Consider the following 26,899-nt stretch of genomic DNA (forward strand, 5'->3'; position numbering starts at 1 on the left):
ATGTACTCTGGACACATTTGTAATCTGATACCCCTGGAAGCATGGTCTAATGATGTGCAACTTTTTGGTTAATATATGTAAGCTTTTCCTTTTATTGGGTTAGGTACCTTTTTTATTTTAGCACAGATAAGTATTTGAGTAAAGAATGACTGCTTTCAGATGTCACAGGAAATTAGAATATTTCTTGTTGCACATTGTGTAGGTCAATTACTTACAGAATTTGCACTTCTTCTGCCGACTAAAATGGAAGGACAGTGCATTCCTTATTTTTAACACACACACACACAAACAGGTGTGTTTATTCCTTTGCTATGTAAACTTTCATGGTGGATTACTTCCTTAACCGGATTGTGGTGGCAAGTACTCAGATGCAGCTCCGTAATATGGGGATGCGCATTCACAGGGTGCTGGTGCGTAGTATTTGGTTTTTATCCTGTTGGTGCTATATTGTGTAGGGAGAAAAGTGTCACCAAACCCAGGTTATCCTAAGAAGATAATAGAGGGAGGAGCGTTGGAAGATAGGAAGAAGAGATAGAGAAAAGGATAAGGGGAGCAAGAGAATGGAAAGTTAGTCCATAAAAGAGTAAAGTGCAAAAACGACTCAGTTCACAGTGTAAAATTGGCCTCCTTATGAAAACCAGCAAGGGTCCCGAGCCCCATCTCCTCACTGACAGGTATGAAATAGCAGCGGCACACTTGTCACCAGGGTGAGCTCTGGGTCACACTTCTCCCACAGGCCAGTGGTTCTCAAATTTTACAGTGGTCCTTGCTGAGCTTCTGATTCAGTAGGTCCTGGGTAGGGCTCATGAAGGCGTTTTTAACAAGCTCCTGGGATGATTTTAATGCAAGTGGTCTAAATTAGAGAAAAAAAATCGCCCTATGTTGTCATCTCTTGGTAAATATTTAGTAAATCTGAGAGAAGAGTGGAACACAAACTGAGTCATGTAGCCAGGTTATGCTTAGAGACAATGTATATCGTGGGGCCACTGAGGAGATGCTTCTAACCCACTGGCTTTCTAAATGACGAGATTGCTGAGCTGAGGAAGATGTCTCAGGCTTTGGACCTGGTGAACAAAGGCATAGAGATGATAACGTGTATGTTCGGGACCAATCTCTAGAGAGTCAAGTGGGAAGCAAATGGTAAAGGAGTTAGTACTCAAAGTCAGGACAAAAGCCTTAGACTTTTACAGAGTAAGGATTGGGGGTGGGGTCAGGAGTAATGGAACTGCTTTCATGTATTCACATTTTGGTTAGCTCTCTAGTGCCCGAAAGGGAGAGGGATACAAGGACAAGAAGGTTGGGAAACCACATGAAATCATTAGGAGTTCTAGAAATCAAAGCAGCCTGCAGGGGGTTGAAAAATTTGGGTTAAATGTTTCACTGTAACAATTTGATTTTCAGAGGAACTTGGACCAAACCCACTTGGAAGAAATGTGGGAAGAATAAAGGCTCGCCTTCTGAGTTCCAGGTATTCTGCACAGCGCCTAACAGCTAGTAGGTGTCAAGATGGCTGGCCAAGTTAAGCTACACAAGCATAAAAGTCTCTGATTCCAAAAGACACCATAAATGGAATCTGTACTGTTTGCACCTGGGGGTTTTAGTAGCTCCTTTACACCTTTGATAGCCGTAAACCAGGCCATCAGAAATCATGGCAGCCTCATTCATTTCACTTTTACTTACACTACCAAAGTGTTGGGAAAGTGATGAGGGACCAAAAAAAATTTTTTCAAGTACCCTCTTCAAACCTATCACCACAACAAAGTCTAAAAGAGCGTTTTCCCTTTACTTTCAAAATGTAATCTTCACAAGAGGGAGCTTAGCTGCCAAACAATGGGCACTTGGCAACAATTTTTAAACCAGTGAATTAATATCTCCAGAAAATACTGTGTATAGCATAGGTACAGATTGGGGCTTCAACGTCACCTCTACTGCAAAGTGCTCTGGAGGCCTTAATTTTTCCTGAATTGAAGAAGTTTGGGGTTTTTCTTGTTTGTCAAGTATATGCCCCAGTGATATTTAATGTTTGATTCCTAGTGATTCTTGTTGCTTTTTAAACATTTAACTGTGAATTACCATGATGATTATGGTGGTGTTTGATGCTTGGCACAAATATGTGAGCCCAAAGGGATGAAAGAGTAGAGAGTGGGTATTTTAAACGAGTCCACGTTGCTTCAGTTGGGGGAAACTGAGCTGATGTGGCACAGTACTTGTTGACTTGCAGCCTGTTGCTGGTGAACGTACGGTTTGGGAGAATAGATTGTGGTTGCGCTACTGCAAGAATCGAAGTTACAGAGAAACAGGAAGCTCCAGGATTAATGCTCCTTTTCTTTGCACAGGCTGGCTTCTCAAGAGGAAAAGTGCTGTGTTAAGTAAAATTATTCTTTTTACACTGGTGTTCCTTGTGTACACCGTGTCAGAACTCGTTCTCCCAAAAGGTGAAGAATAACATTATGGGGGGAGGGGTAGTGTGAAGAGGAGAGGAGGTAGCGGAAAGCTAAGGCTGCCATAAGTGTATTTCTCATTTTTCACAAACCAGCACTTATCTTAGGTTGAGTGACAGAAAGCAGAGAGACTGTAACCTTGCTCTACTCCTGGACTCCTGGCAATTCGAAAACTTGGAAGCATGCCTCCCTGGCCCGCAGGATTCTGGCCTTTGTCCCTTTTCGACTCCCTATTGGCTGAGGCCACCGGGACCACACCTTCTTTTAGGCTGTCCCCAGCTGCAGCGTGGGGGCGGGGCTTTGTGACGCACGCGCTGACGGCCCCCAGGGGTATAAAAGGCCGCTGCGGGGCTGACTGTTCCAGGAGCCGCCTGCAAGGAGGCAAAGAGGAAGCAAATTAGAACTCAGCCGGAAAGGAGAAGGTGGGGCGAGTCTTCCTGCGCCCAGAGGCAGTTAGGCGACAGTTAGGACCTCAAGTTGACTCGGTGAACGGTGGATTCTTCAAGTGTCGGGGAAGGCGGAGGGCCACTGGAGGGGCAACCCCTGGGGTGGGGTGGGCACATCTGCCCGGCCTCTCCTGAGCTGGTTGACCATGACTCGAAACCCGCTCTCCCCCATCTCACTGCCTGCTCCGCCAAACTGAAGGGCAAAAACCCGAACCCAGACCCAGCGGGGCCCACAGGCCCCGGAATAGGCCTTTGGGGAGTGAGTGGTGTGTGCCGCTTGTGTTCTCTGTGGCTCCGATTCCGTGCCCTGGCATCCTCAGCCAAAGGCACTCTTGTCCCCGCGCAAGCGTTACCCCTGGGGTAGTGGGGAAAGGAAAGTTAACAGTTTGGCGCGGGGGCCTGGAGGTTGTAACATTTGTTAGGTGTTGACGAATATTATTTAAAGGAGACTTTGGGGGCGGAATTATTAAGCTATCACGTTAAACAACCTTTGATGTCTGTACTGGTGGCTTCACGCATTGATATAGTTACTCTTGGTGTCACAGTATTTCTCAACTTGGGGACAATTCCTTGTATGGGGTTGCAATGTAAAATGCTTGTTCCGGTCCTGGGGCACTAAATGGCCCCACACAAGGAGTGGGGTGAGGGCGCTGCATGCCACCTAGCGTGAGAAATATTAGGATCACTGCATAGCCGATTGGTAGCCGCAACTGCTAAGCCTACAGAAAGGGTCCATCATGGCTCCTGGTAAGACACTTTCAAAACATGACCCATCTGCTCACACTAAGATGCAAAGGGTGTCCTTTAAAAACAATAATTACACACATGTATGTGTCATACATGTAATTACCTGGGTCCCTTAACATTTTGGTATTGCGCCTGCCAAAGCTGCCCTACTAGTTTTTAAAGGTGGTTTCTTTCAGTAAAGCTCCTGTTAGATGATATTCTGATAGTAAATTTTCATTTAGGTATTCAATGCATTTAATTATATTCTCAAAGGGTTTGCTCTAGCTAATCCAGATTTATTTTTTTCCCTGACCTTAGGGAAGATGAAATGTACTTTTTTATTTTAAAAAAAGTACAAAATAAATGTGCTTTCAAAATAATGCTATGTTAACTTAGTTGCTTTTTATTAGAGATTGGCTCCTGTATAATTGCTGTACCAAAACTGCCACTTAACCCCATGGAACTCATTACTCTATTTACTGTGGGGATGTTTTTGAGGACATGGTTCATTATATCACACACTGCTCTCCTCTGTCTGAGGACCCATGGGAGAAATTTCTCCTGGGTCTCAGTGTCCAGAATAGCTCTGATTCTCCTAAGCAACTGATTTTTTTTTTTTAATCTCAGGAAACCTGAATCACTTAACCTAACCGTTGTCTGTTTTGTGATGGCTGCTTGGTAGCTCGGGGACTGATTTGACACCCTGACCTGTACAGCTTGTATGGGAATACTAACCTTACCTGTAGCTTCAACCTGTTTTTCCTACCATAATTTTTTTCTTCATCTGGACTGATTTCTTTTTAATTTTGTTGTTTACGTGCATTTGTAAACCTTCTTAAGTCATTTTTTGGAATGAAACAAGATACACACACAGGGATACAGTTCAGAGTGGCAGCCTCTGGGAACTACAGGTTAGACCGTCCAATACCCTCGCTACCACCAAAATCCAGAAAGTCAGGGGACGGGGCAGAGTGGAGAAAACCAGGGCAAAGGTTAAGGGAGGATAGAGAGAGGTACATGGTGGTAAGTGGTGTAATACTACATGTAACTGACACCTATTCTGGTTGTTTTAAAGAACTTAAAAATGTATCCTTAAATATGATCAATGTGTCCAGGGACATATTTAGAAAAATAGTGGGGGTGGGGCATTTTCTTGAGAAACCCTGCTTTGTAACTCTACTTCGTGCATGCACAGAAAAGCCAGAGCCCCTGTGGTTTGGGAGTATGTTGTTTGGACACAGATACATGAGCTTGATGTATTTTTCTTGAAATTTTCTTGCATAAAATATTTACTGAATTTTACAAAAACAGGTTTCACTTGGCTGCTTTTTTGTTCTATGTTTTTAATATTCTGGGGTTCCTGGCAGGGCTTTTTCCATGGATTTCTGTAAACAGTACTAGACTGCTCACCTGTGCATTGAACGCTATTAGGAGCATGATTTTTTTAAAAAAAACAACCACTAAGAATTAGCCCATTTTGCTAGAAAAAAAACTGACAAAACTAAAGCTAATGATTTTAATAGGTGATAGATTTATTCTTTGAAGCTAGAGTTAACTCATAAGGAATGTTTTAAGAAAAATTAATACACTCTCTTTATAAGACTTTGTTTTTCCTTCATTACAGTTGAGATTACAGACATCCTGCCAAAATGTTTTATTCAAAGCCCAGACTCATCGTACCGTACGGCCTCAAGACACTGCTTGAGGGAGTTAGCAGAGCCGTTCTCAAAACCAATCCGCCAAACATCACGCAGTTTGCAGCAGTTTACTTTGAAGAACTCATTGTGTTTAGAGAAGGTTTGTAATTGCTTTAGATTATATATTTGTTGCTGTGAAAAAGCACTTTAAGTTGGGAAATTTTTGTATCTGATTTCCTGTATTTATCCCTTCAGGGAATGCTTCTCTGGATATAAAAGATCTGGTTAAACAATTTCATCAGGTTAAAGGTAAGTACCACAAGTGGTAGTGGTTTAATAACACTAGTTATAAGTTATTGCATCAGAAATAGCACTTACTCAACCCTAAGAAAAATGCCCACATGTGTTTTGTTTAAATAATCCTACTGTTTAATCAAATGGAAGCTTTATTTTTTATTATTGAAACAGATTTTTAAAAAAATTTGGGACTGACATTTGAGACTCTAAATCTTAAAAAGGCAAAAAAAAAAAAAAGGAAACATCTTTCGGAAACCATTTGGTACAAGGAGACTTAAAACAGTATAATTTTTCCAGTATGGTGGCGTGTCTTTTGGGAAGTACATGCACTTAAAGAGAATTGAAGTTTGTAGTAATAAAGACTCAATTAAAATCAAATACATTACTTTAGGAGAGTTGTATGAGCACTCCTGCCCCACCATGCTGGTTGAACTGCAGTCCAGGCTGGAAGACAAGAAATCCATCAGTGGTCACTGGCCATCTTTTCTGTGTGACCCTCTATGTGATGAAGGGACAGTTGTCACAGAAAGTGGCCTCCTCGGCTTCTCTGGCATAAGGCTGTATATCCACTTTGAAAAAAGTTGTTTCACACATATATATGTAAATGTCTATCGTATGTGAACTTGACACCAAATGGAGAGAGGAGCAATGAAAGTCAGAGGGGTAGAAATGAGAAAGTCCAAGTTTACATGATGAACATTTGGGAAGATCACTATAAGCAAAAGAACATGTATTGGTCAAGTCCTAAGGACAGGCACACATGTCTAAAAGAATGATTCAAAATAAAAGCTTTTAGTAGAATTTTGTGGAGAAAATGGAGACTCGTGGTTAGAGTGGGAAATAACTGGAATAATTCTGGCTCCACCGGCTGACCCACATTTTGGAGTGAGCACAGAGAAGGCAAAGGTAGGAGCGGCGTGTCTCAGCCGCTGTGGTGCCCTGCCATTTTGGTGCTGCTAATAGACAAGATAGTAAGACTTGGAAAAATGTAAAAATCGTGATAGTTTGGACCTGCAGCACAAGAGACATCCAAAACAGAGAGATTGAGAATAACAAGAGCCAGCATTTTGAAGGGTGCTGATGGCATTCTCAGCTTACCGTGGAAACAGGTCTGGGATTTGCTGACCACCAGCAGGGTGGGTTCCCAGACAAGAGCTAGAACGTTGACCCTCCTCATCCCTGGTTTCCCAGGAAGTCAAGGCTGTTACGGCCTTTGTACTGGCGCCCTTCACACCAAAAGCTGTGTTTCAGAGCTATGGGAGTGCTCCCGCTTATTACATTTGAGAATGATGATAAAGTCAGTGAATCTTTATGGGAGAAGCTAAGTAACTGGTAGCTTTAAAATAATTTTTATTTATTTACTTACTTTTTATAGAGAGGGGAAAGGAGGAAGAAGAAAGAGAAACATTGATTAGTCACCTCTTGCATGCTCCTAACCTTCCTAATCAGGAACCTGGCCTGCAACCCAGGCCTGTGCCCTGACCAGAAATCGAACTAGTGATATTTTGGTTTATGGGCTGATGCCCAACCCATTGAGCCACACCAGTCAGGGCAGCAAATGGCAGCCTTTGAGGCTAATTTGTTTACTGAAGAATTCACCCACCATTCAACTTAGCTAGTAGACTAAATCACTGTGGATTTGGGTCCAGCTAGGTTAATGTCTTTGAATCTCAGGGTTCAGAATTAACATACTGAACTAGTGGAGCAGCCCTGCTCTCAGCGGAGGTAAGGGCTTTTCTCCTTTAGTAACTACAGCTGTCAAGGAAATTGACGTCGCGGGCAGAGAAGCTCAGAAGGAAGCTCACGGTGTGGCTGTGGAAACAACTTTCTCTTTAGGCAGTAGAGTAGAAGTGAATATTGCTTGTTCCAGTTTTCCAGGGAGCTGGGAGGTATGACCAGAAACTAGAGTTTAATGTTACGTCTAATATCAGTCTGGCTCATTGCCTTTCATTGTCAAACGGACACCCAGCATCCATGAACTCAGGTCCTGTCACAGAGACAACACAGCTCTCCAGGATAGCATCAGTCTGGGCCAGAGCCGGACTACCTGGGGATGTATAGGCGCCATCAGATTTCTACATGGCATGGGCATTTCCTCCTGAAGGACATCCTCCTACCTTCTGACTGGTTTAATTTTCCCACTGCTAGTCCTGAGGGAGCTCTGGGTAAATCTGGTGCATGGTCGTTCAGTTCTCTACAATGCAAATGCTAGGTATACATGCCAGGTGGCATCTTAATAGGACTTCCCTTATGTGGATCCCCTTTTTAAATATGGGTGGTAGCACTTGGAATACCCTACATGTTCTACTGATCCCAAGGGCTGAGGCTATCCCAGGCTTTCAGTGCCTTGCAACATGGGGAGGTTAACCATTCTTTGAGCACTGAGTCAAGGGATCTTCTTCTTGGTCTTTCAGTCTCTTCAGCATGAGTGAGGCTAGATTAGCCTAAAGACAAGCCCAGGTATGGGGACTTGGTGGTATGGGCAAGAGGTAACTACCATCCCTCATGTGTTGGTCCCCACTCATCTCCCAGATATCAGATCTAAGCATGACACGTGTATCCAAAGTTATTCCCAAGCTGGCTAGTTCACTGCCTGGCAGCATTACTATCATCAAGCCGCCCATATGCGTGGAGAGCATGGAGATAAGTACATATCATTTGTTTTATTTAAACTCTCCATCCTGGGGTTTTTCCTAGAAGGAGCCCCGTTTGGGGGGTGGCCTTACTATAGGACCAATAGTGTTTATCCATCTTTCCATCGACTTCAAAATTTTATATAGAGTCAGGTGATGGATGAGGGAGGAGAAGGAACAGACATGGGAACAGCCACCTCTCCTCACTTCTCTGTTGTCTCATCTTTCCCCCAGTTTCCAGAGCCCAGGGTCTTTACGACGGCCTGTGACTGTCCAAGCCTGTGTTGCGGCACTTCACCCACACATGCCCATTTGCAAAGCAGCTCGTGCTGTAAAACACTTTCTTGGACCCTCCTCTTGTATTCCTGTAATTTGAGTAAAGAGATCTCACTACCGTGTGAATCAATGAAAGCTCGGCTATTGCTTAGTCTTCTTAGGAGAGTTTCTAATAAAAATAAATCATTAGTTGAGGGGATTTTATAAACTCAGGTAATATGTGAAGTTCCACTACTTAATATATTCCAGGAAAAGAAGGAAGAAGGAAATAGAGTTTATTGAGTGCTTGTTTTATTTTAGGCATTTACAATAATTTTGCCACTTAAGCTTGTAAGGTAGGTGACATGATTGCAATTTTACTCAAGAGAACTCAGATTGAGTAAGTTGTAAGTATTAAATAAGTTGTAAGCATCTCAGTATTAATTGGCAGAGTTTAAACTTAGATCTTCTGAGTAGTGTGGCTCACGTGGATAGAGTAACTTTCTAGGATCCCTCTGGGAAAACCTTACATTCTTGCACTGAGAGAGTGAAGGGAGGGGAATCTCCACTTCCTTTCCCCACATCATCTCCCCCTATTTCACTCCCTCCTCCCACCGCCTTCTTCCCTCAGAACCTAAAGCCCAGACTAGTTCTGACCTTGTCACCACCCAGGGAAGAGGGCACTGGTTTCTCCTCCAGAGTTGCAGGTGAGATGTCAGCCCCACCATCACCCTCCATTCTCCTGAGCCTAACTGAGCCCAGTTTCCAGAGTCAGCCCCCCTTGGCTTCCAACACAGGGAGGAAATAATCACCTCTTTGGAAGAACCTGAATCCCTGAGTGACCTTAGTAACTTTTCAAACTGATGCTGAACATTCCTGGGGCCATACAACAGTCACGGACCACTGCCGATCGCTGGGCCCGGTCTTGACTCCTTTGCAGCACCATGGAGTTATGCGTATCATCGAATAGTGTCTTGAGTATATTGGTATTAAATATTGATAATAATGTTTTTAGTTTCTCATGCCAAAGTCTATTTTTAATACATTCTCTTTAGTTTGTCATGCTTTTTAAACAAACTGAGGAGTATATCCATTTTGGGGCTAACAGTACTAAGTTTTGGGACACTGTGGTGCTACTCGGTACTTACCAGGGCGTCTCCTTCAGGTGAGACTGTACTGATTCCTTAACCAGGGTGGGCATTGTCCCAAAATGACCCTTTTATTTATTGAAGTCTTGCATTTGCCTGTGCAAGGTAGTTGAATTTCATTACCAAGGTAGGAATTCCATTAAGTTTGAAAAAGGTTTGAATGATTATCCGGTTATGTTGTTGGGAGGAGGGCTTAGGTCCTTCATGCTTTCCCATTCTGGTAAGATTAACCAGAATAGTCCATATACTAAAGAAGGCAAGTAAAACATTGAGTAACGGCACAGTCAAGAACTGGGGTCAGACAAGGGACAGAAACACAGATTTAGGATTAAGGGAGGAGGGGGTGGCCCTGAGCTAGGAAGCTCAGCTGGTTGGAGCATCGTCTGTACCAAAAGGCTGCGGTTCCAATTCCCAGTCAGGGCGCAGAGTTGGGTTGCAAGTCAATCTCTCGTCAGGACGCATACAAGAGGCAACTGATAGACGTTTCTCTGTCTATCTATCTTTCTATCTATATATCTATCTATCTCTATCTCTCATCCATAAAGCATGTTCTTGGGTGAGGATTAAAAAAAGAGAGAGGAGGGGGTTTCTGGGTAGGAAGCAGATAAGGCCACCAGGAGGGATGAGGTCAGGAGCAGCGAGATGAGTCAATCCCTGAAGGAAGAGCATCTTGCACCTTATACGTTTTCACTTGCTCTGCTTCCAAGAAACTTTGGTAGCTCCCCATTGTTTACAAAAACCCAAATTCTTCAATGTTCTAAGGATACTTTTGAAAAATATCAAACTACTGTGTATTGCTTTCACATAACCTATGTTTACTCTGTTGATCTCTATCCATTGAAACATTCATTCACTTTAGGGGAAAGGCAAATACAGCCTGGGGCAAGAAAGTCACTGCTCGGTACAGAGTTTCCAAAGTTCATAGTAAGGAAGCTAAAACTTTGGAGTTTTGCAGGAGTCCGTTTTTGTTAAGAGAATATTTTCTTGGAGTTTTAAGAACTGAGTTTTGATTTAAGAGCTAACGGTAGCAGAACCAAGTTTTTCTTTTAGATAAGCCTTAGAGGAGGGGGAAGGGAGCTAGGACATCAGGTCATTTCCTGCGGCAAAGGAAAGGGACATGGAAGGCCCTTCTTGGCTGTGGGACTGTGTGCTGGGCCTGGGCAGTGCATGAAAAGTGCGGCTGAAACTGAAAGTGTGGATGGGGAGGGAGGTGGAGTCTCGGATCGAATAAGTCCTAAGCGAAGCCTGTTCTCTCCTGGGTCTAGAACAATGCACGTGTGTCAGAGAAGCCATGTGGTCAGCATGACACTGCTATGCGACTGCACTATATTCAGCATCTACACTATAATTGTTGTGATCAGATAGTCAGTAAATATTTGTTGAATGAATGAGTTACATGTGAAGCAATGGATAGGAAATAATAGTCTTTCTTAGTAGGACTCAAATGGTATTTCTGGTTTCCTATGGCCTGTGTGTGGCTTTTAGTAAGTCCTGATTCATTGAGATGGTCCCTGAGTGCTGACTAGCAAGGAACCAGGATGGGAGAAAGTGAAGTTCCTCAACTTGCTAGCAGAGGGGTACAGCACATAGTGTTCACACTGGGAATAAAAGTTGGCCTCAGATGCTAAGGAGGACCAAATTAAGGAGAGCTTCCAGTCTTTGAGTAAAATAAGCAAACAGAGCACACATTCTGCAAAGGAGAGAAACTTGAGCAGTAAATACAGCCAAGTCAGAGATCAGTACCCAGAGCCCCAGCAATGCGAGGTGCACCTCTGCCAGAGGTGACTGAGAGCTGGAGCTCACTGTGCCGTCCAGACTCCCTCCTCAGAGCTGGAGGAACCTTTAATAAGAGCAGTTCTGGAAAAGACTAAACAGTTGACCAGAAGAGACTTTTTAAACTTGAAGAGACAGATGTTTTTAAGATGGGCTTTGCCATTGGGAAATGAGCTTTTGAATGCAAGTTGAGATCAGCTAGAGAAGACAAAGTAAAGCTTTCTGACATGTCTGAGTCATGGTATGTAATTTTGATCCCTTTGCAAGACCATGGCATGCAAAGCTTACTATGATCTGAATTTATTCTTCCTCTGCCATCATCTCTCATCTCTTATGCATAAGGCAGATTGATTGATTTTATTTTATTTATTTATTTTTAGAGAGAGGGGAAGGGAAGGAGAAAGAGGAGAGAAATATCAATGTGAGGTTGCCTCTCAAGTGCCCCCTACTGGGGACCTGGCCCACAACCCAGGCATGTGCCCTGACTGGGAATCAAACCAGTGACCTTTTGATTTGCAGACCGGCACTCAGTCCACTGAGCTACACCAGCCAGGGCTGATTTCTTAACAGAAACCATAGAAGCCAAAGACAATAGAATGGCATCTCTAAAGTACTGAAAGCAAAAAACTGCTAACCTATGATGAATATATACCCAGTGAATATGTTCTTTAAAAAATGAAAGCAAAATAAAGACATTCTCGGGCAAACAAAAATGGAGAGAATCAAATGCTGTCAGATCTGCTTTACAAGAAACACTTTTTTAAGAAGTGCATAAGCCAACAAGGGATAAAAGGGAGCTTCCTAAATCTAATCTGTACACATAAACTTACAGCTAATGTACTCAGTGGTGAATATTGAATACTCTCCCCTTGAGAATGAGAGCAGGACAAAGTGTCTAATATCACCATTTCTGTTCAGCATTGGACTGTAGGTTCTATTCAGTGCAATAAGACAAACAGAAATGAAAGGGGGAAACAAGTAAAAGAAAAGGTATATACATTGGAAAGAAAGAAGTGCAACTACATTTTCACAGATGACATGATTGTGATGGAAATTGGCAAGAATCACTGCCCTGGCCAAGTGGCCCAGTCGGCTGGAGCGTCACCCCATACACCCAAACATTGTGGGTTCAGTTCTCCATCAGAGAACGTACCTAGGTTGCGGGTTTGATCCTTGGTTGGGGCATGTACAGGAGGCAGCCAATTGATGTCTGTCTGTCTGTCTGTCTCTCTCTTTCTCTCCCCCACCTTTCCCTCTCCCACTTTTCCTCTTTGTCTAAAAATCAGTGAAAACATATCCTTTGGTAAGGATTTAAAAAAATCATCTTCTTGATAACGAGCCTTATACAACAGAGGAGAGGGTATGGGACATAGCCCAGATGTTTATGGACAGTATGTTTAAAAAGAAGTACTGCTGTATTACCCAGTTGTCCTAAATCTTAAGATAATGAAAGGGTATTACAGAATTAGTCAAATAAACACAGGTGTGGCATAGATGAAGCAGCATATATCACAATCCCCCCTTCATGTTTCTTTACTACTTATAAATTATGCCACATGTCAGTTTTCTGTTGCTTGCGTTCAGCTGCAAGTAACAGAAACCCAATTAACAGTGACTTAACAAAAAAAAAAGAAGATATCTAGAAGTGGTGTTCATTCTTCTGCCAGTATTTTAATAAAGCATCAGTTATCTAGGCTTTCTGCTCTATCATTCTTAGCAAATTTTACTTGCCCCCTCATACCGCTGCTCCAGGCATTATGTCTGCGTTTAAGTCATAAAGGAGAAAGTGGCAGCACCAGTGACACTTGTTCCCTTTACTAAAAAAGGAAAACCCCAGAAGTCTAGCAGACTTCCACTTTTGTCCCATTGCACAGGGGAGTCTGATAAAATTTCTGATGAGTGAAATCCGAATACATAGGACTGGTTTAGACCTGGGTTTTTCCACAGGGGTCTCTTGGCATCTTGGAGGGCAATTGTGTGGGGCCCCTGCCACAGCTACCCCTTCTCATTTTCAAACAAAAGTGACATAAAAGCCATCGTACCCCTTTCATATTTCAGTCATTGTACCCATCACAGTCATATAAGCATCTGTTTATGTGCGTCTGTCCTTAATGACACTGTACTCTTTAGGAGGTTGTCTTCACCTTTGACTCCTCAGTGTCTGTCCAATAATAGAAGCTGTTGATTGGGGAAGGAAGAGAAGACAGGAAGGAGAAGAGAAATGGAGTGCCTACTTTATATAGTCTCTGGTATGCCTCATTTCAGTTGGTTTAACATAACCGTTGGAATCCTCGTTTTAAGCTCTTAAAAATTATACATACCAAACCTACGAGGTCTCTGCAGAAGGTATCCAGACAGGTACTATGAAAAATAGAGACACTTATTGAAGATACAAGAAACACTGTACATAGGACCGTGATGCCTCAGTCCCTTCAAAGTAGGCACCTTGGGACCTCACATAGTTCTAATCGCCATCAGCTGCCCCCTCTTATTTTCCTGAATCTCACTGATGGTCTGAAATCTCTTCCCTTCCAAAGGTGATTTTAGTTTTGGGGAAAAGCCAGAAGTCACAGGGTGCCAAATTGGGGCTGTGGAAGGGCTGAGTCACCTGGGTGACTTGATGTTTCTGCAGGAGGCATGATGCATAAGCAAGCGCGTTGTCGTGGGGAAGCTGCCAATCACCAATTACCCATAGCTGTAGCCTTCTGAGTCATCTGAATAGTTCCTTTGGAACATATCAAGCTTAAGTCAAAATTTGATGCAGATTCATTGCTCTACTCTCAGTCATTTTGAATGTGACAGCCACACAGAACACATGCTTACTCAGTTGTGTTTACCACCCCCACTGACTAGTACAGTGAAGTCATCATTGTTCACACATGCGCATTCCAGTCCACTCTCCTTGGCCGCCAGGTTACACTGATGTTGAGCAAACTGTTCTCATTATATTAACAATGGCTGGACTTTCTCTGGACAGACCTCATACGCCAAATTCTCACCTCGTCTTTGTCTCCTGTCTCCTCTCCTATATCCTCGTATGTCCTGCTCCTCACTCTCTTGTCTTTGACACCTTACAGATTTCCTTAGTCCCAGAATATGCTTTATCCTTATTTTCCCTGACAGTTACTTCCTCAGCACCCCAAGTCTTCGCATGAGTTCTGCCTCCTCCAAGAAATACCACGTGCTTGAGCTTTTGTCATCAGTTCCGCGGACTGTTGGCATCAGGGCTCTGCAGAGACCTGTGACCAGTCACTTCATCGTATCTAAAAAGAATACGTGTGCTTTTTACAGGGAGCAGCACCTTTAGTTATATTCTTAATCCTGAGTGCCTGTGAGGTTTTTCTTGTTCAGTTAAGTGGAACCAGGTCATTGAAGTCATACTGGGTTAATCTTCATAAGGCTGATAAGCAAGCTCAACCTGTAGCAAACCTAGTTGACAAGTTTTAAGAAATAGTTTTCGGCACAAAAATCTTCATGTAACAAGTCAACAATCTTTGGAGTTCTATCTTAAATGATTCGAGAAGAGCTCTTTATCTTTCTTTTCTTCTTTTTAAAATACGGATGTTAATTTTTTTAAGATTGTATTTATTTATCTTTAGAGGGGAAGGGGAGAAGTGAGAAATATCAATGTATGGTTGCCTCTCGTGAGTCCCCTGCTGGGAACTGGCCTGCAACCCAGGCATGTGCCCTGAGTGGGAATCGAACTGTGATCCTCTGGTTCGAAGGCCTGCACTCAACACACTGAGCTACACTAGCCAGGTACCTTTCTTAATAAACAGACAGTGATAGCAACTCCATATCAATTTAAGTTATGTATATGTGCAACTGGTAGTCATATATTTGCTAACATTCTCCCATGTATTCTAAAAGCCATGGCTGATATAGTGCTTTGCATTTTCCAAAACACTGTTTTAAGACTTAAGGCATAATAAGGCATCTGATCTCAACTTAATTTTTTAGAATTATGAAATATATTCAAAATAGTATATGACATGTGTATCTATGTATGTGTGTATTATATATGTATAAACACATATATATTATACATGAGAAAATCCACCCTGCATTTTATCACCCAACTTAGGAAGAAGCCAATTTAATTTTAATCAAAGCTGAATTAAAGATATGAGGTTTATAATTTTCAATTTGAAATCCCATTTCAAAACTTTCTACTTTTTATCTAGATCGAGTCACTCTCCATTTATCTGATTTACAGTTTGTAAGATACTTTGAGATGAATGGTTCCACTTAAGCTGCACAAAAACTCTGAGGTCAGGATTATCATCCCCACTTTCCAGATGAAGACACTGGAGCTCGGGCTGCTGACTTGGCCCGGGACACGCAGCTGGGACAGATACCCCGGGCTTCTCACACTCATTTCACTGTGAAGATGTCTCAGGGAAGGAGGCGGTATCACAGATTCCCCAAAGAGTTGTTAATGATTGATAATTACACAATGCTTTACCTTTCCAGAAAGACTGCTAATAGGGGATTTAGAGAGGCAAAAGCAGAAGCTGGGATTGACCTTGTAGATATAATTATAGCTACCACAGCCCTGCAAGGCAGACACTTTCAAAAGGGCAAGTGCGCCTATCCAGAGTTGCTGAACCCGTGTGATGTCAGTGGTGTATCAGGGAGGTCCCTGCAGGCAATGTGGGAGCTGCAGTAATGCAGTCCCTAGATGGGCTGGGCTCTGGAAGACTCCTGGTGAGTACATCACTGGGGAACTGAAGACCTGGGGAAGCCGGAGTCACAGCAGGAGGCTCTGAGGCCGTCCGGTCAGAAGCTGGGCTTGGTCTGCGGTGGTGATCCTTACCCTCATGGGACCACAGGCCTTGAGTTCCTTAAGGAGTGGGCTGCTGTGACCCTGGGTTGGGTGCCAGGGAGCTTCTCTGGGTCTGGGCCTCCCCCTCTGCTTTCCCTGCCAACCTGCACCACAGAGGGCTCTCCCACACTCTTACCCCTCACCCAGTGGCAGACCCCTCACCCAGGGGCAGCCCGCTGTTTGTGATTTGGTGCTGGGCTGCAGTCAGGGAATGGGGTTCTCTGGTCCAGGCTGGTCCTTGGGGTGGGGCTTGCTCAGTGTTCCTGCTGCTTGTCCTCTGGCAGCCAAACTCTACCTCCTCTCTGAGGTTGGCCTTGAAAAAGTGTTTCCCACCTCTGCCCCCAAGATAGGAGACCTCTGTGTGCATTGGTGGGAGATCCCTGTCTCTTACATGAGGCCCCTGGAAAAGTGCGACTCACAGTCGCGCTCTCCTGGGGTGGAGCCCCAGGCTCTTCCAGACCGACAGCCCACATTTGGCCTTCAACTGCATGTTGAGATTCTAGCTGATGATACCTTACCAGCTGGTATGGTGTGGCCCTTCCTTTCCGGGCCCTGCCACAGACAAGAGTCTTGTGGCCCTTCTTTCCTTGAAGGTGTTCCAGAGGCAGGAGAGAGACCCAAGTCAGGAGGCCCCTGCCCCAACCTTGGTTCGTTTCCTCAGCAAGAGACAAATTCAAAGGAGAGACAATGTGCATAATGGAAATGAGATAGCAAGTTTACTTAGGAAACACGCATGAGCACAAAGCTGCAAGCAGGTACGGCTAGTCTAAATGGCCCACGTATTAGAGGAAATAAAGTTGTTAATAAGTTTATTAGTAAGTTTGTTCTGTACACTTGAGCTGAGGCTACAAGTGAGTTCTTAGCTAATCTCAGTATGCAGACTTTTGGAATTCAGGGGTTACATACCTTAATCAGCTTAGTCAGAAGGAGGAGGTTCCCCTCCTCCTGAATCTTGGGCACATTGTATAGATACAAAAGCTTTCTTTCTCCGTTAGTAAAGGCTCTTTGTCTCAGTGGAATTGTTACAGAGGCCCCCTTCTCAGCACAGGCTCAAGGAGGCTCACAGGCTCCCCTTTGTCCGCTGTTTTTGCTTGTGATGCTCAGCACACCTGGCCAGCTTATGAAACCGAGCTCAGGACTGCCGAGACACTTGGTGAGACATGACTTCCTTTTGCTTCTGGACTCCTGTATTGAGTTCTTTGTTAGCTTGTACTGGCCAGGGCCCTGCCGTCATTTCCCCATTTCCTCTCAGGCTGCACACTCCTAGCTGCTGCCTAACAAAGGGGCCAGTTGCTCTGTATCAAGTGATTGCTTTGTGACTCTGTTGGGCTCAAGAAAAGTTACTGTGAGATTTATCTGGCTTTGCCTTGTTTCTGCAGCTCTCTCTCTATATATATCAAGTGTAAGACTAATTTAAATAAAATTTCTCGCATTCACCCAGCCACAGTTGTTCTTTTCCTCCTCTGAAGGACCACAGATCTTATTAGGACCATCGTTAGATGACCGGTTAGGGAAATGAGGTTCCTTTTCTAAGCAGGGGTAGGTAACAGGAGGTGTAGCTTTTCTTTTTCTGTCCATGAGCACTTGGTGCGGTATCCATGTCCAGAGTTAAGACAGCTGACTTGAGTTTACAAGAGATCAGCAGCTATAGTGGAAGGAGACACGGGAGGACACTGTTCTCCAGGAAGCAGCTGAGCCTATGAAAGTGTCTCCAAAGTTCCAACTCGAAGCAAATACACTCTGTGAAGTAAATTCTACTTTTCCCGCAGATTCATTATAATATTGGGGAAATGCTTTCCCAAGAGAAAATCCTCAGTAAAGTAAGCAGATACAAAAAGAATGAGTTATGACTAAGGTGGTTGCATATTAGTGGTGTGGGTGGTGAGCAGAGCATGATTTTCATTTTCCAGCTCCAGGAATTTCTTTCAGCAGCAGTCTTGACCGTCCATGCACTGTTCCTTATGCCCGAGGATTCACTAAGTGCACACCCGCAGACCTGCAAATCTCCTGTTTTTTGGCTGGGTCGGCAGGACTCTGGCTGCATTACCCCGCCTCACCAGCAGGTGCTACCATCCTTACACTGGAATATTCGACGTTTTGTGATAAAAAAATATCCTATAGTCCTAGTCTTCCAATTCATTACGTTAAACTTCATACACCGGTTTCCTTAAACTGTATGGTTGTGTGTGGAAGTCTCTGGATCAGCAGCTTTTCCCACGGACATCTTCAGCTTCCTTATCTCTAGGCAGAGTTACGGTCTTTCCTTTGAGGTTGGCCAGCTGCAAGTGGTATTGGATTAGTTTTGCCACTGCTACTTGGAGACACTTATTTTTAAGAAGGTGGACTGAGGGAGGCATCTTTTAAGTGGAAAGAAAGTTTCAATTCCCACATTAAATCACAGACGTTGAAGATAAAGCAAAACTTTTTTGTACTTGTGTATACAGTATTGACACTTGAATGTTTAACCGCTTGCTGCTTGCTTTAGAATTCTTTATTTGGGGAATATGTTTATTAATCACCTGGCTGTTATTTTAGTTGAGAAGTGGTGTGAAGGAACGTCACAAGAGAGGAAACCAGAACACGCAAAAGAATCAAGAGGACCGTCTATAGTTTCCCAGGAACCTATACGGATGGAAAAATCTACGAACACAGAGGAGGACAGTGTCACTGGATCATTCTTTAGCAACAAAACCACGCAGTTCCCATCAGTTTATGCCGAACCTGAGGAGACAGCTAAAGCCGTCCGTGGTCCTTCAAAATCATGCAGCCCTGAGATTCCTACCCCACCCTCATCACCATGTCCAGCAGCTGTCTCACCAGAGTTTGCCTATGTCCCAGCCGACCCAGCTCAGTTTGCTGCTCAGATGTTAGGTAAAGTTTCATCTATTCATTCTGATCAGTCTGACGTTTTAATGGTGGACGTGGCAACGAGTATGCCCGTTATTGCCAACGAGGTGCTGAGTTCAGAGGCTGCTGAAGATAACGTGGTGGCTGCTTCTGTTGTGTGTTCTGGAGAGAGGGTGGCGGTGCTGGGGGTGAGCCACTCCCCTGTCCATGTAGGTTTGGGCTCCACACCTAAAGACAGTAAGGCTGAACTACCAACGGCTTCCTCACTCCCCTTGCAGGATGAACAAGAACCTCCTGCTTGTGATGCAGCTCCTAAGGTCCCTTTGCAGGCTGGTCCTGGGGTTACATCAACCATTCACATGTCATCCATCTATAAAGATGAGCCTGTGATTGAAGGAGTTGTTTATATGCAGCCACCACCAGAACAAATAGCTTTCCCTGCTCGCGCAGCCAGTCTCACAGAGACTGAGCTGTCACCGACAGGTAGTCCCACTCTTGTAAACAAGACAGCCTCAGGCATGTCTGAGAAATCTGTAGGTTCTGCAAAATTTGCACAGTTGGAGGATGCAAAATACCCCTCAGTACATATGGAGGCAGAAGCAACCGTTATGATCTCTGAAACCTCTCTGAAAGGTCTGCTTGCGCAATCCCTGGATGTAGAGGGCTCTACTAAAGCAGCAGGCTCTGAACAGTCTCTGCACCTTGAAGTGGAGATCATTGCGCTAGTCCCCGGGCAGGTGGAAAACCCTGAATCCCAGGAGGCGGAGCCCAAAGCTGAGGTCTCTGGGGAAGCTGTACAAGCTGTGCAGTCAGGTGCGTCTGTAAGATCATCTAGTGGCCCCCCCCAGCCTGTGCCAGAAGGGCTTACTGAACCAGAAATCGAACCAGAGTGGGAAGCAGCACCTGAACAAGGTTTGATGGAACCAGGTAAGGAAATTAGATACTTATACCATTAAAAATTACATTTCAGGTAACATCGGCATTTGAGGTAACCATCTAGGTAGGCTCCCTGCAGATTGGTCAGAGTCTTTATTTTTAATAGTTTTTAAAATGCCAGACCTATTTAAAGGCTTTGTTGCATTTGAGATTTTACTCTTACAAGTGACTTTGAAAGGACATCAAAATCTGGCCTCCAAGTGTGGTCATCTAGCATCTAGCCGCTTCCATGGTTTTCTTCTGAACGTGTTACACAGTGAAAAACGTCAAAGCCTGTTAAGTACAAATACGGTCATGTGATCTGAATACTCCTATCGCAAAACTGGAGTTTAGGAGGTGTCAGTTAGAGATGTCTCACCTGTGGATGTAAAAATCAAACTACAGCAATGCATTTACCTAGGCCGTGGCATTTAAAAAGTGAAAGAAATGGTGGTGTGTTTGACCTGCTTTCGCCCAAGTCAGGAGAGCTCTGCAATGGGGTCTGGGGAGCTGGATCAAGCACCGACTTCTTGCCTGGGAGCGTGCCGCAGTGCAGGGAGCAGCTTCCGGGCTGGACGGAGACAGGGCAGGCCGCAGTGCTGTCGCACAGGGGAGCAGGGCGGTAGTGGCAGCAGGAAGGTCAGGCAGGCACTTGAGCAATGTGGGCACAGTGAAAACGACTGGCTTCCTCCCATCGGGTTCCTCGCAAGCGCCCACACGAGGCTGCTTGCCTGACTGCCGTGAACTATCGCCACTGCTCTCCTGTGACACAGACCTGGTTTGACCTCCATCTCTGTCTAATGATGGCGCTTGGTCTGCCACCCTCCTGCCCTCCCCCAGACAAGTGCAGGGCCCCTCTCCCTTCAGGGACAGATGGGACATGCATGGGCCAGCCTCTCCCATCCCTCTTGCAGAAATCTCTCAATTTTGACTCTTAACAGAGCCAGAATGATAAAGAAATGTTTGCAAAGCAGGTGTTCATAGAGATGAAATTCTGTCTGGCAGTGGTGACAGGGACCCTGCACAGCTGAACAGGCAGAGGCCGGTGCTGGGGGTGGCGCGTTGGGACTGGCATCGCACTTGTGGCTGTAGCAGCACTGCCCTGACCAGTTACTGTTCTCAGCTGCTTAACTGTTTCTTGTGTAAGCACTGAGATGAGAGGTTATTCAGCAAAAACACTGAAGGCTTGGCTTACGCGAATTTTTAAAGTAGCTTCAAGAAATATCAAAAGTATCTGAAGCTATTGAGAACACACCAGCTTAAATCATTCGTGTACCGGTGGTATTTTCTTTCCCGGGGAAGAGCAGCTGCCCAGGGTTGCTTGGTGAGCCCCGCACATCTGGGCACAGTGTAGCTCTTCCGTCAGGAGCCTTCCCCCAACCCCATCGTCCAGGGCTCAGTGCTCCAGGGCAGTCCTGTCTTCATTAGGCAAACCAACCTTGACCTTAGAGAGTCCGTGGTGGAAGTAAATGAATGGCATGCCTAGACGTCTCCTTATTAAAGAACTCTAGGGGACCACCCAGACTTTTACTGCCCCCCTAGGACATGGGATTTCTGCTTGAAAGGGGTGCTGCCCGGGATTCTGAGTGTGAATCAGATTGGGTGATGACAAACTAATGGGAGACAATGGTGCCTGTGAAGAGCCAACGATATTTGATCATGTGATCAAAAGATGACACCTAGTGCAGACATTTTTAGTCAAGATGAAAACCGCTATGCAGATGTGGCATAAACCCTTTTTTCAATAGCGTCACACACAGTACAAGTATCTGGAAACAGCAACTTGGAATGAGGTTGCGTCTTCAGCCACAATTCGTGTCCCTGCCACGCACTGTCACAGCACTGTCCTCATCTTCCAGCTGTGGAGAATCTCTCTCATGCTACCAAACAATTCACTCAGCCCTCTCTATAGCATGCTTTATGGCACATATTACTACAGCTCTTTGTTTACATGTAAAAACATTTACAAAGATATTTCTGTGCATAGCGCCTGATACAGAGACCAAACCTTTAACGCCTGCAAATTTTTTTTTTATAGCCATAGCAACAAGCGAAGCAGGACAACCACCACCATATTCTAACATGTGGACCCTTTACTGTCTAACTGATATGAATCAACAGAGTCGCCCATTACCACCACCTGCACCTGGGCCTTTCCCCCAAGCAACCCTCTATTTATCTAATCCCAAGGATCTACAGAATGCACCGAAAGTCACTTCTCCAACGTATGTGATGATGGACGACAGCAAGAAGACCAGTGCCCCACCTTTTATTTTAGTAGGCTCAAATGTTCAGGAAGCACAGGACTGGAAACCTCTTCCTGGACCCGCTGTTCCCCAGTCAGACACCTTGAAGAGATACGCTGCGGTCCAAGTACCCATTGCTGTTCCTGCAGATCAGAAATTCCAGAAACACCTCCCAACCCCCCAGAATGTCAGTCCGCCTACAAGTGGACAAGATGGCCCCCGGCCACAAAGCCCAGTATTTTTCTCTGTTGCTTTCCCAGTAGAAGATGTAGCCAAAAAAGGTTCAGGATCTGGTGACAAACGCACTCCCTTTGGAAGTTACGGTATTGCTGGAGAAATAACCGTGACTTCTGCCAGTATTCGCAGAGCAGAAACTTAGACCTGGCAGGTAAATTTTCCTACCCTATGTGGGCCTTAGCGCACTTGTGTTCCCAATATTTTGATTTGTTGACCTGGAGACTGAGATTTTTAAAAACTTGAATTGCACTGAGACGTGCAGTGAGTTGGAGCACAGTCTAATCTAGAGAGACTGTCTCCAGCTTCCTTCCCACCGGTTACTAACGTGCACACGTGACCACACCACATGACTCACACCACAATGACCTTGGTGCCCGACACGAGGACCCATCAACCCAGCCACCTTTGAATCCCTGCTTCTGTGTGTAGCCCCCCATGGGAGACGATAAAAGGGGGTGGATTTTATTAAGGGACACTCTTCTATGGGAAGTCACGATCTGGTATGTTTAAGGGGTGGGAGGGGCAGAGACAAGCCATAGAGCTGGGAACACCTGGAGAGCAGGGTACGAGATGAGAGATTCTATATGGAGTATCTGGTCAGTGCAGCAAGAGTTCCTTCCCTCTTAAGAGTGAATATTTCCAGCAGAATGGACAGGCTGGAAACACATTAAAGAGCTAAAGAGACAAAGTGCAATTACACATAGATAAGAGAGTTTTCACTGTCATTTAAAAATGTTTTCAACTAGGACTTAAAGCCAATGCTAACCCCTCCTCCCCACGTGTACAGTAAAGTGGCAGACCATGAGGCCTATGCCTTAGTGGAGGAGAGGACCAAACAGTAAATCACGATGCGTCTAGTCTTAGGAAAAAACCACGGTGCAGAAGCAGGCCCCACTTCAGTAGGCTCAGATATAAACTGGTTCCTGAGAATGTGAGGGGCCAGCCTTGCAAAGAGCCTGGGACAGAGTCCGAGGGCAGGAAAGAGCATGGGAGTTGGAGACACAGCAAGCAGGACGAGATGGGGGGGAGGTGGAGTGTCCATAAGAGGACGCTGGAGACCTGAAGAGGGAGATTAGGATTGAATTGGAAACCAGAAGGAGGATAGATCCTACTCACTGCTTTGGGGAAAAAGGTTACAAACCAGGAGGTCATTAGAGGCAGGGAGATAAGTTCAGAGTATATAGTACAGGAGTTACAACTACACACCAGTCAGTTCAGTCACTTAAAACAATCTGGGACTGAACATCTGAGAAGAGCTAGATTTCATTCACAGGTTAAGTAGTTACATTTAAGTTGCTAGCTCTCAACTAGCAACTTAAGTTATCAAATTTTGTAAGTTATCAAAATATGTTGAGGCTATTCGTTATCCCCTTTTTAGACTTTTAGGGGAATTGTCAAAATGGCTGTTTTCAGCATGAACTGCTAGGATATTTTCATGCAAATAACAGCGGGAGGGTAGACCTTGCATTTCCGATCTACTCATTTCACATGCTCAGTTTCATGATTAAATAATTCACCACTTACATTATTTCTAACAGATGCTGGAAATGAGGCTGTCTGAGTCAACTTTTAAGATCGAGTCTGCCACCAAGCATAATGGATCAATAAACTGCATGCAAGCAAAGAACCTTGTATTCTTGCTTGTTTTGTAATTTGGAAGGAATACAAACAACACAACCCTTAATTTTTTCAGACTTGTAACATCATCGTATTTTCCAACTTATGTACACATTGTTTAAAAAACACAATTCTCTAGCTTTTCTAACCAGGCAATCCCATTTTATAAGTTTGTATTCACACCACATAAAGAGTAGCCCCTTGCTATGACACTGTATTTCCCCAGAGAGTGCCTACTAGGTAAGCGCCAACTGCCTGCTCACCATTTCGCATGCTGGCCAGCAGATTCTGGCCCCAGGGGCTGCAGCGCCTCACTTCTTTGTGAGGACATTATCGATAACAGGATGGTATGAAGTGGCAACGTTAGCACATTTGAAAGTTTAGTAGAAATCACACTTGTAACATTCTAAAGCCTTTATTTAGCATCAGATAGATTATTTCATTATAACACTTGTTAACTTCAGGACAGCAATGAAAATAATTTACTGGCAGCTACCTAAGGCCCCTTGGAGCAGTATCTGTCTAGGGTTGGGTGGATAAATACATTAGATTAATAATGCCCCAATTAAAGGGGCAACACTACTGTACAGTAGGTCTCCATACATAGTTTAAGTACACAGGGGCCTTGCCAACTTGAAATGCGCAAGCCCTCCTGCTACACAGTTTGACAGTTATAATACATGAGTGCAACTGAATTTCTCTGGTGGCGCTGGCCACTGGAAGGTGAAGCATGTAAAAAGGTTTGTCATTATGTAATGGTACTGGTGATTAGAGTCTATTTCTAGGGGATTTTTGTGAATTGGTAGATTTTATACATATTTTCAATTCGAACATGAACAATTAAACACCTCTTAATTCTAGTGACGGATTACAGAATTGTAAAAGCAAATTCAGAGCACTAAAGAAAGTGAAATACTTCTTCAGTTTAATTCTTTAGAATTTTCAAATCAGGAACACCTATTCTGACTACTCAGGCATTTTTTTTTCTGTTTGGAGGGGGACGGGAAAAATTGAGAGAGTTAGAAGAAAAGCCATCTTATCAACAGAGTCTTCACAAAATGACATAACCTCTGCATTGGAGCACATGAACACTGTACAAGAGAATCCTAAACATCTCAGAGTTGCATCTAAAACATTCAAGCATGACAGCATAAAATACTCAAAATAACTTGATTTGGGATTACTGCATAATTTCATAAAGCTACAGTTATATCTAGGTATAAACCTTCAGTAATTCTGGCAACAGCAACCATAAAAAAGCATATTCTCCAGCGGCTCTATTACCTCTATATAAAATAGTATTCCAAATAAGTATGTTTGGATAGCAAAATTACCCATTTTCTGTAAGACTTTCACCAACAATATCACCTTATGCCCTACTTTTGTTGGGTGAAATACAAGTTATGAGCAGGGTTTTTCTTTTTCTCTTTTTAAAGATGAGTAGAAACCAAAGGAAAAAAATTAAAAACATAGGTTTACGACTTATTTGTAGATTAGCCAGACATCCTGACTTGTCCGCATTTTAATAAATGTCAGGCAAATTCAAGTAGTTTCTGTCCCAGTAGCTGCCCGAGTAAAGCCAGTCCTGTGCTCCGTTGTGGGGGTTGGGACCTTGATGGAACCACCTGTTTGAAGAGAAAAGACAAGACTGACAGGGGAACCAGAATCACGGGGCACCTGCCGCTGTGCTGGCTGGCAGTGCGTCCCTGCTGCAGCGGTCCAGTCTGTGAGTCTGGGGTTTCCGAAGTGTGAAGTTACACTTTTCCCTTTGGGGAGCACGCAGGTAAAATGTTCCAAAACATGCGAAGATACCATGCAAAAGGGTATAGGTTTTCCACAGCATTCAGAAATGTCCCTTAAGAATTAGGGTCTTCTGTCTAGCAGGGCTCTTAGAACCAGTATGTGTGTTTAACTGTCCATCCTCTAGTCCCATTCCTTCCACTAGAAGTCATCCTTTTAAAGGCGGTTAAAAATAAGGAACTGGGGTAAAATTAACTTGGGCAACACACCTACAGGAATGTGTAAGGTACCTAGTTCAGAGTAAATTCCCCCACGCCCCTAAAGCTCCGTTTTACAAAACAGCTGAGTGTTAGGTTGAAAGACTTGCTCAAGCTAGTACCTGATAATGCACTGAAATTCATCTAGTCCAAATTTTCTGGGTCTCAATTTTCTCCATGCTAATACAGATTCTTAGGTTACAGCCTCGCTTTTTAACATCTTGTCTTATTTAATTCTAGAAGGAGCTGCACTAATCATTTTCCTGCCTTTTAAAAAACATGTGACCCATCTCCCAGAGTCCCAGCTTTCTGAGGTAATGAAAATGTAAAACTACTTGCCCGAAAGGTTCACAATTAAATTTGTGCCACGCTTTCTAAATATGGTCTTGTTTTCGGAGTAGCATTTATAGAAGTAGTCTTAAATTTCTTTGCCATTCTTTCCAAATAAATTGCTTCTCAAAATATTTACAATTAAGTGTGAGGTCAAATTCATTTGGTAAGTCTCAGGCATTACTATTATCACTACAGAAGCTCTAAAAACCCTGAGAGAAAAAAAAAAATGCTTCAGACTAGGTTAATTCCTCAAAGTATCACAGAGTAAATGCCATTAGACCAAATTTTCAGGAATATTATTACACAAATAATTTAGCTTTTGGGACTTGTCCCTAATTAGAAAAAGTATAGATGATCATGCTATATATTGTTCAGACATTGGTAACCAGACTAGAAATATATTAAGGAACCAGTATTTGGTCAAAGCCACAGACTTTGTGTCCAGTATGAAGTGGAGGGTTATAGACTCTCCTGGGTCTCAAAACTCTCAGCAGTAGAAGCAGCCCTTTGTCATCAAACCTAGGAA

The 26,899-nt window shown here is 44.0% G+C and overlaps 2 protein-coding genes across 11 annotated transcripts in view; one reads left to right on the forward strand and one right to left on the reverse strand.

Moving 5' to 3' along the window:
* The first annotated feature begins 744 nt into the window (after nucleotides 1-744).
* Nucleotides 745-25,068, forward strand: CABYR (calcium binding tyrosine phosphorylation regulated). Of its 5 annotated transcripts, none has more exons than XM_037032076.1 (6): nucleotides 745-1,494; nucleotides 5,238-5,410; nucleotides 5,506-5,559; nucleotides 18,717-19,955; nucleotides 21,982-22,577; nucleotides 23,965-24,053. In XM_037032076.1, exons 2-5 carry the CDS (start codon nucleotides 5,263-5,265, stop codon nucleotides 22,566-22,568), a joined length of 2,028 nt encoding a protein of 675 aa, XP_036887971.1. In that variant the 5' UTR covers nucleotides 745-1,494; nucleotides 5,238-5,262; the 3' UTR covers nucleotides 22,569-22,577; nucleotides 23,965-24,053. The 5 variants fall into 5 exon arrangements, with proteins under 5 accessions (XP_036887971.1, XP_036887981.1, XP_036887991.1 ...); XM_037032086.1 differs by having other exon boundaries at nucleotides 745-1,464; nucleotides 5,227-5,410; XM_037032096.1 differs by lacking the exons at nucleotides 745-1,494; nucleotides 23,965-24,053 and adding exons at nucleotides 1,711-2,863; nucleotides 24,270-25,068.
* Nucleotides 24,947-26,899, reverse strand: part of OSBPL1A (oxysterol binding protein like 1A) — a 213,414-nt gene continuing 211,461 nt past the window's right edge. For all 6 annotated transcript variants that reach the window (XM_037032020.1, XM_037032009.1, XM_037032029.1 and 3 more), the window contains one exon: nucleotides 24,947-25,668. In XM_037032020.1, the coding sequence (XP_036887915.1) occupies nucleotides 25,566-25,668 (103 nt within the window). In that variant the 3' untranslated portion in view covers nucleotides 24,947-25,565. The remainder of the gene's footprint in view (nucleotides 25,669-26,899) is intronic.

Source organism: Sturnira hondurensis, unplaced genomic scaffold (assembly GCF_014824575.4).
Source record: "Sturnira hondurensis isolate 20B ecotype Veracruz unplaced genomic scaffold, ASM1482457v3 Scaffold0001872, whole genome shotgun sequence".
Classification (NCBI taxonomy): Eukaryota; Metazoa; Chordata; class Mammalia; order Chiroptera; family Phyllostomidae; genus Sturnira; species Sturnira hondurensis.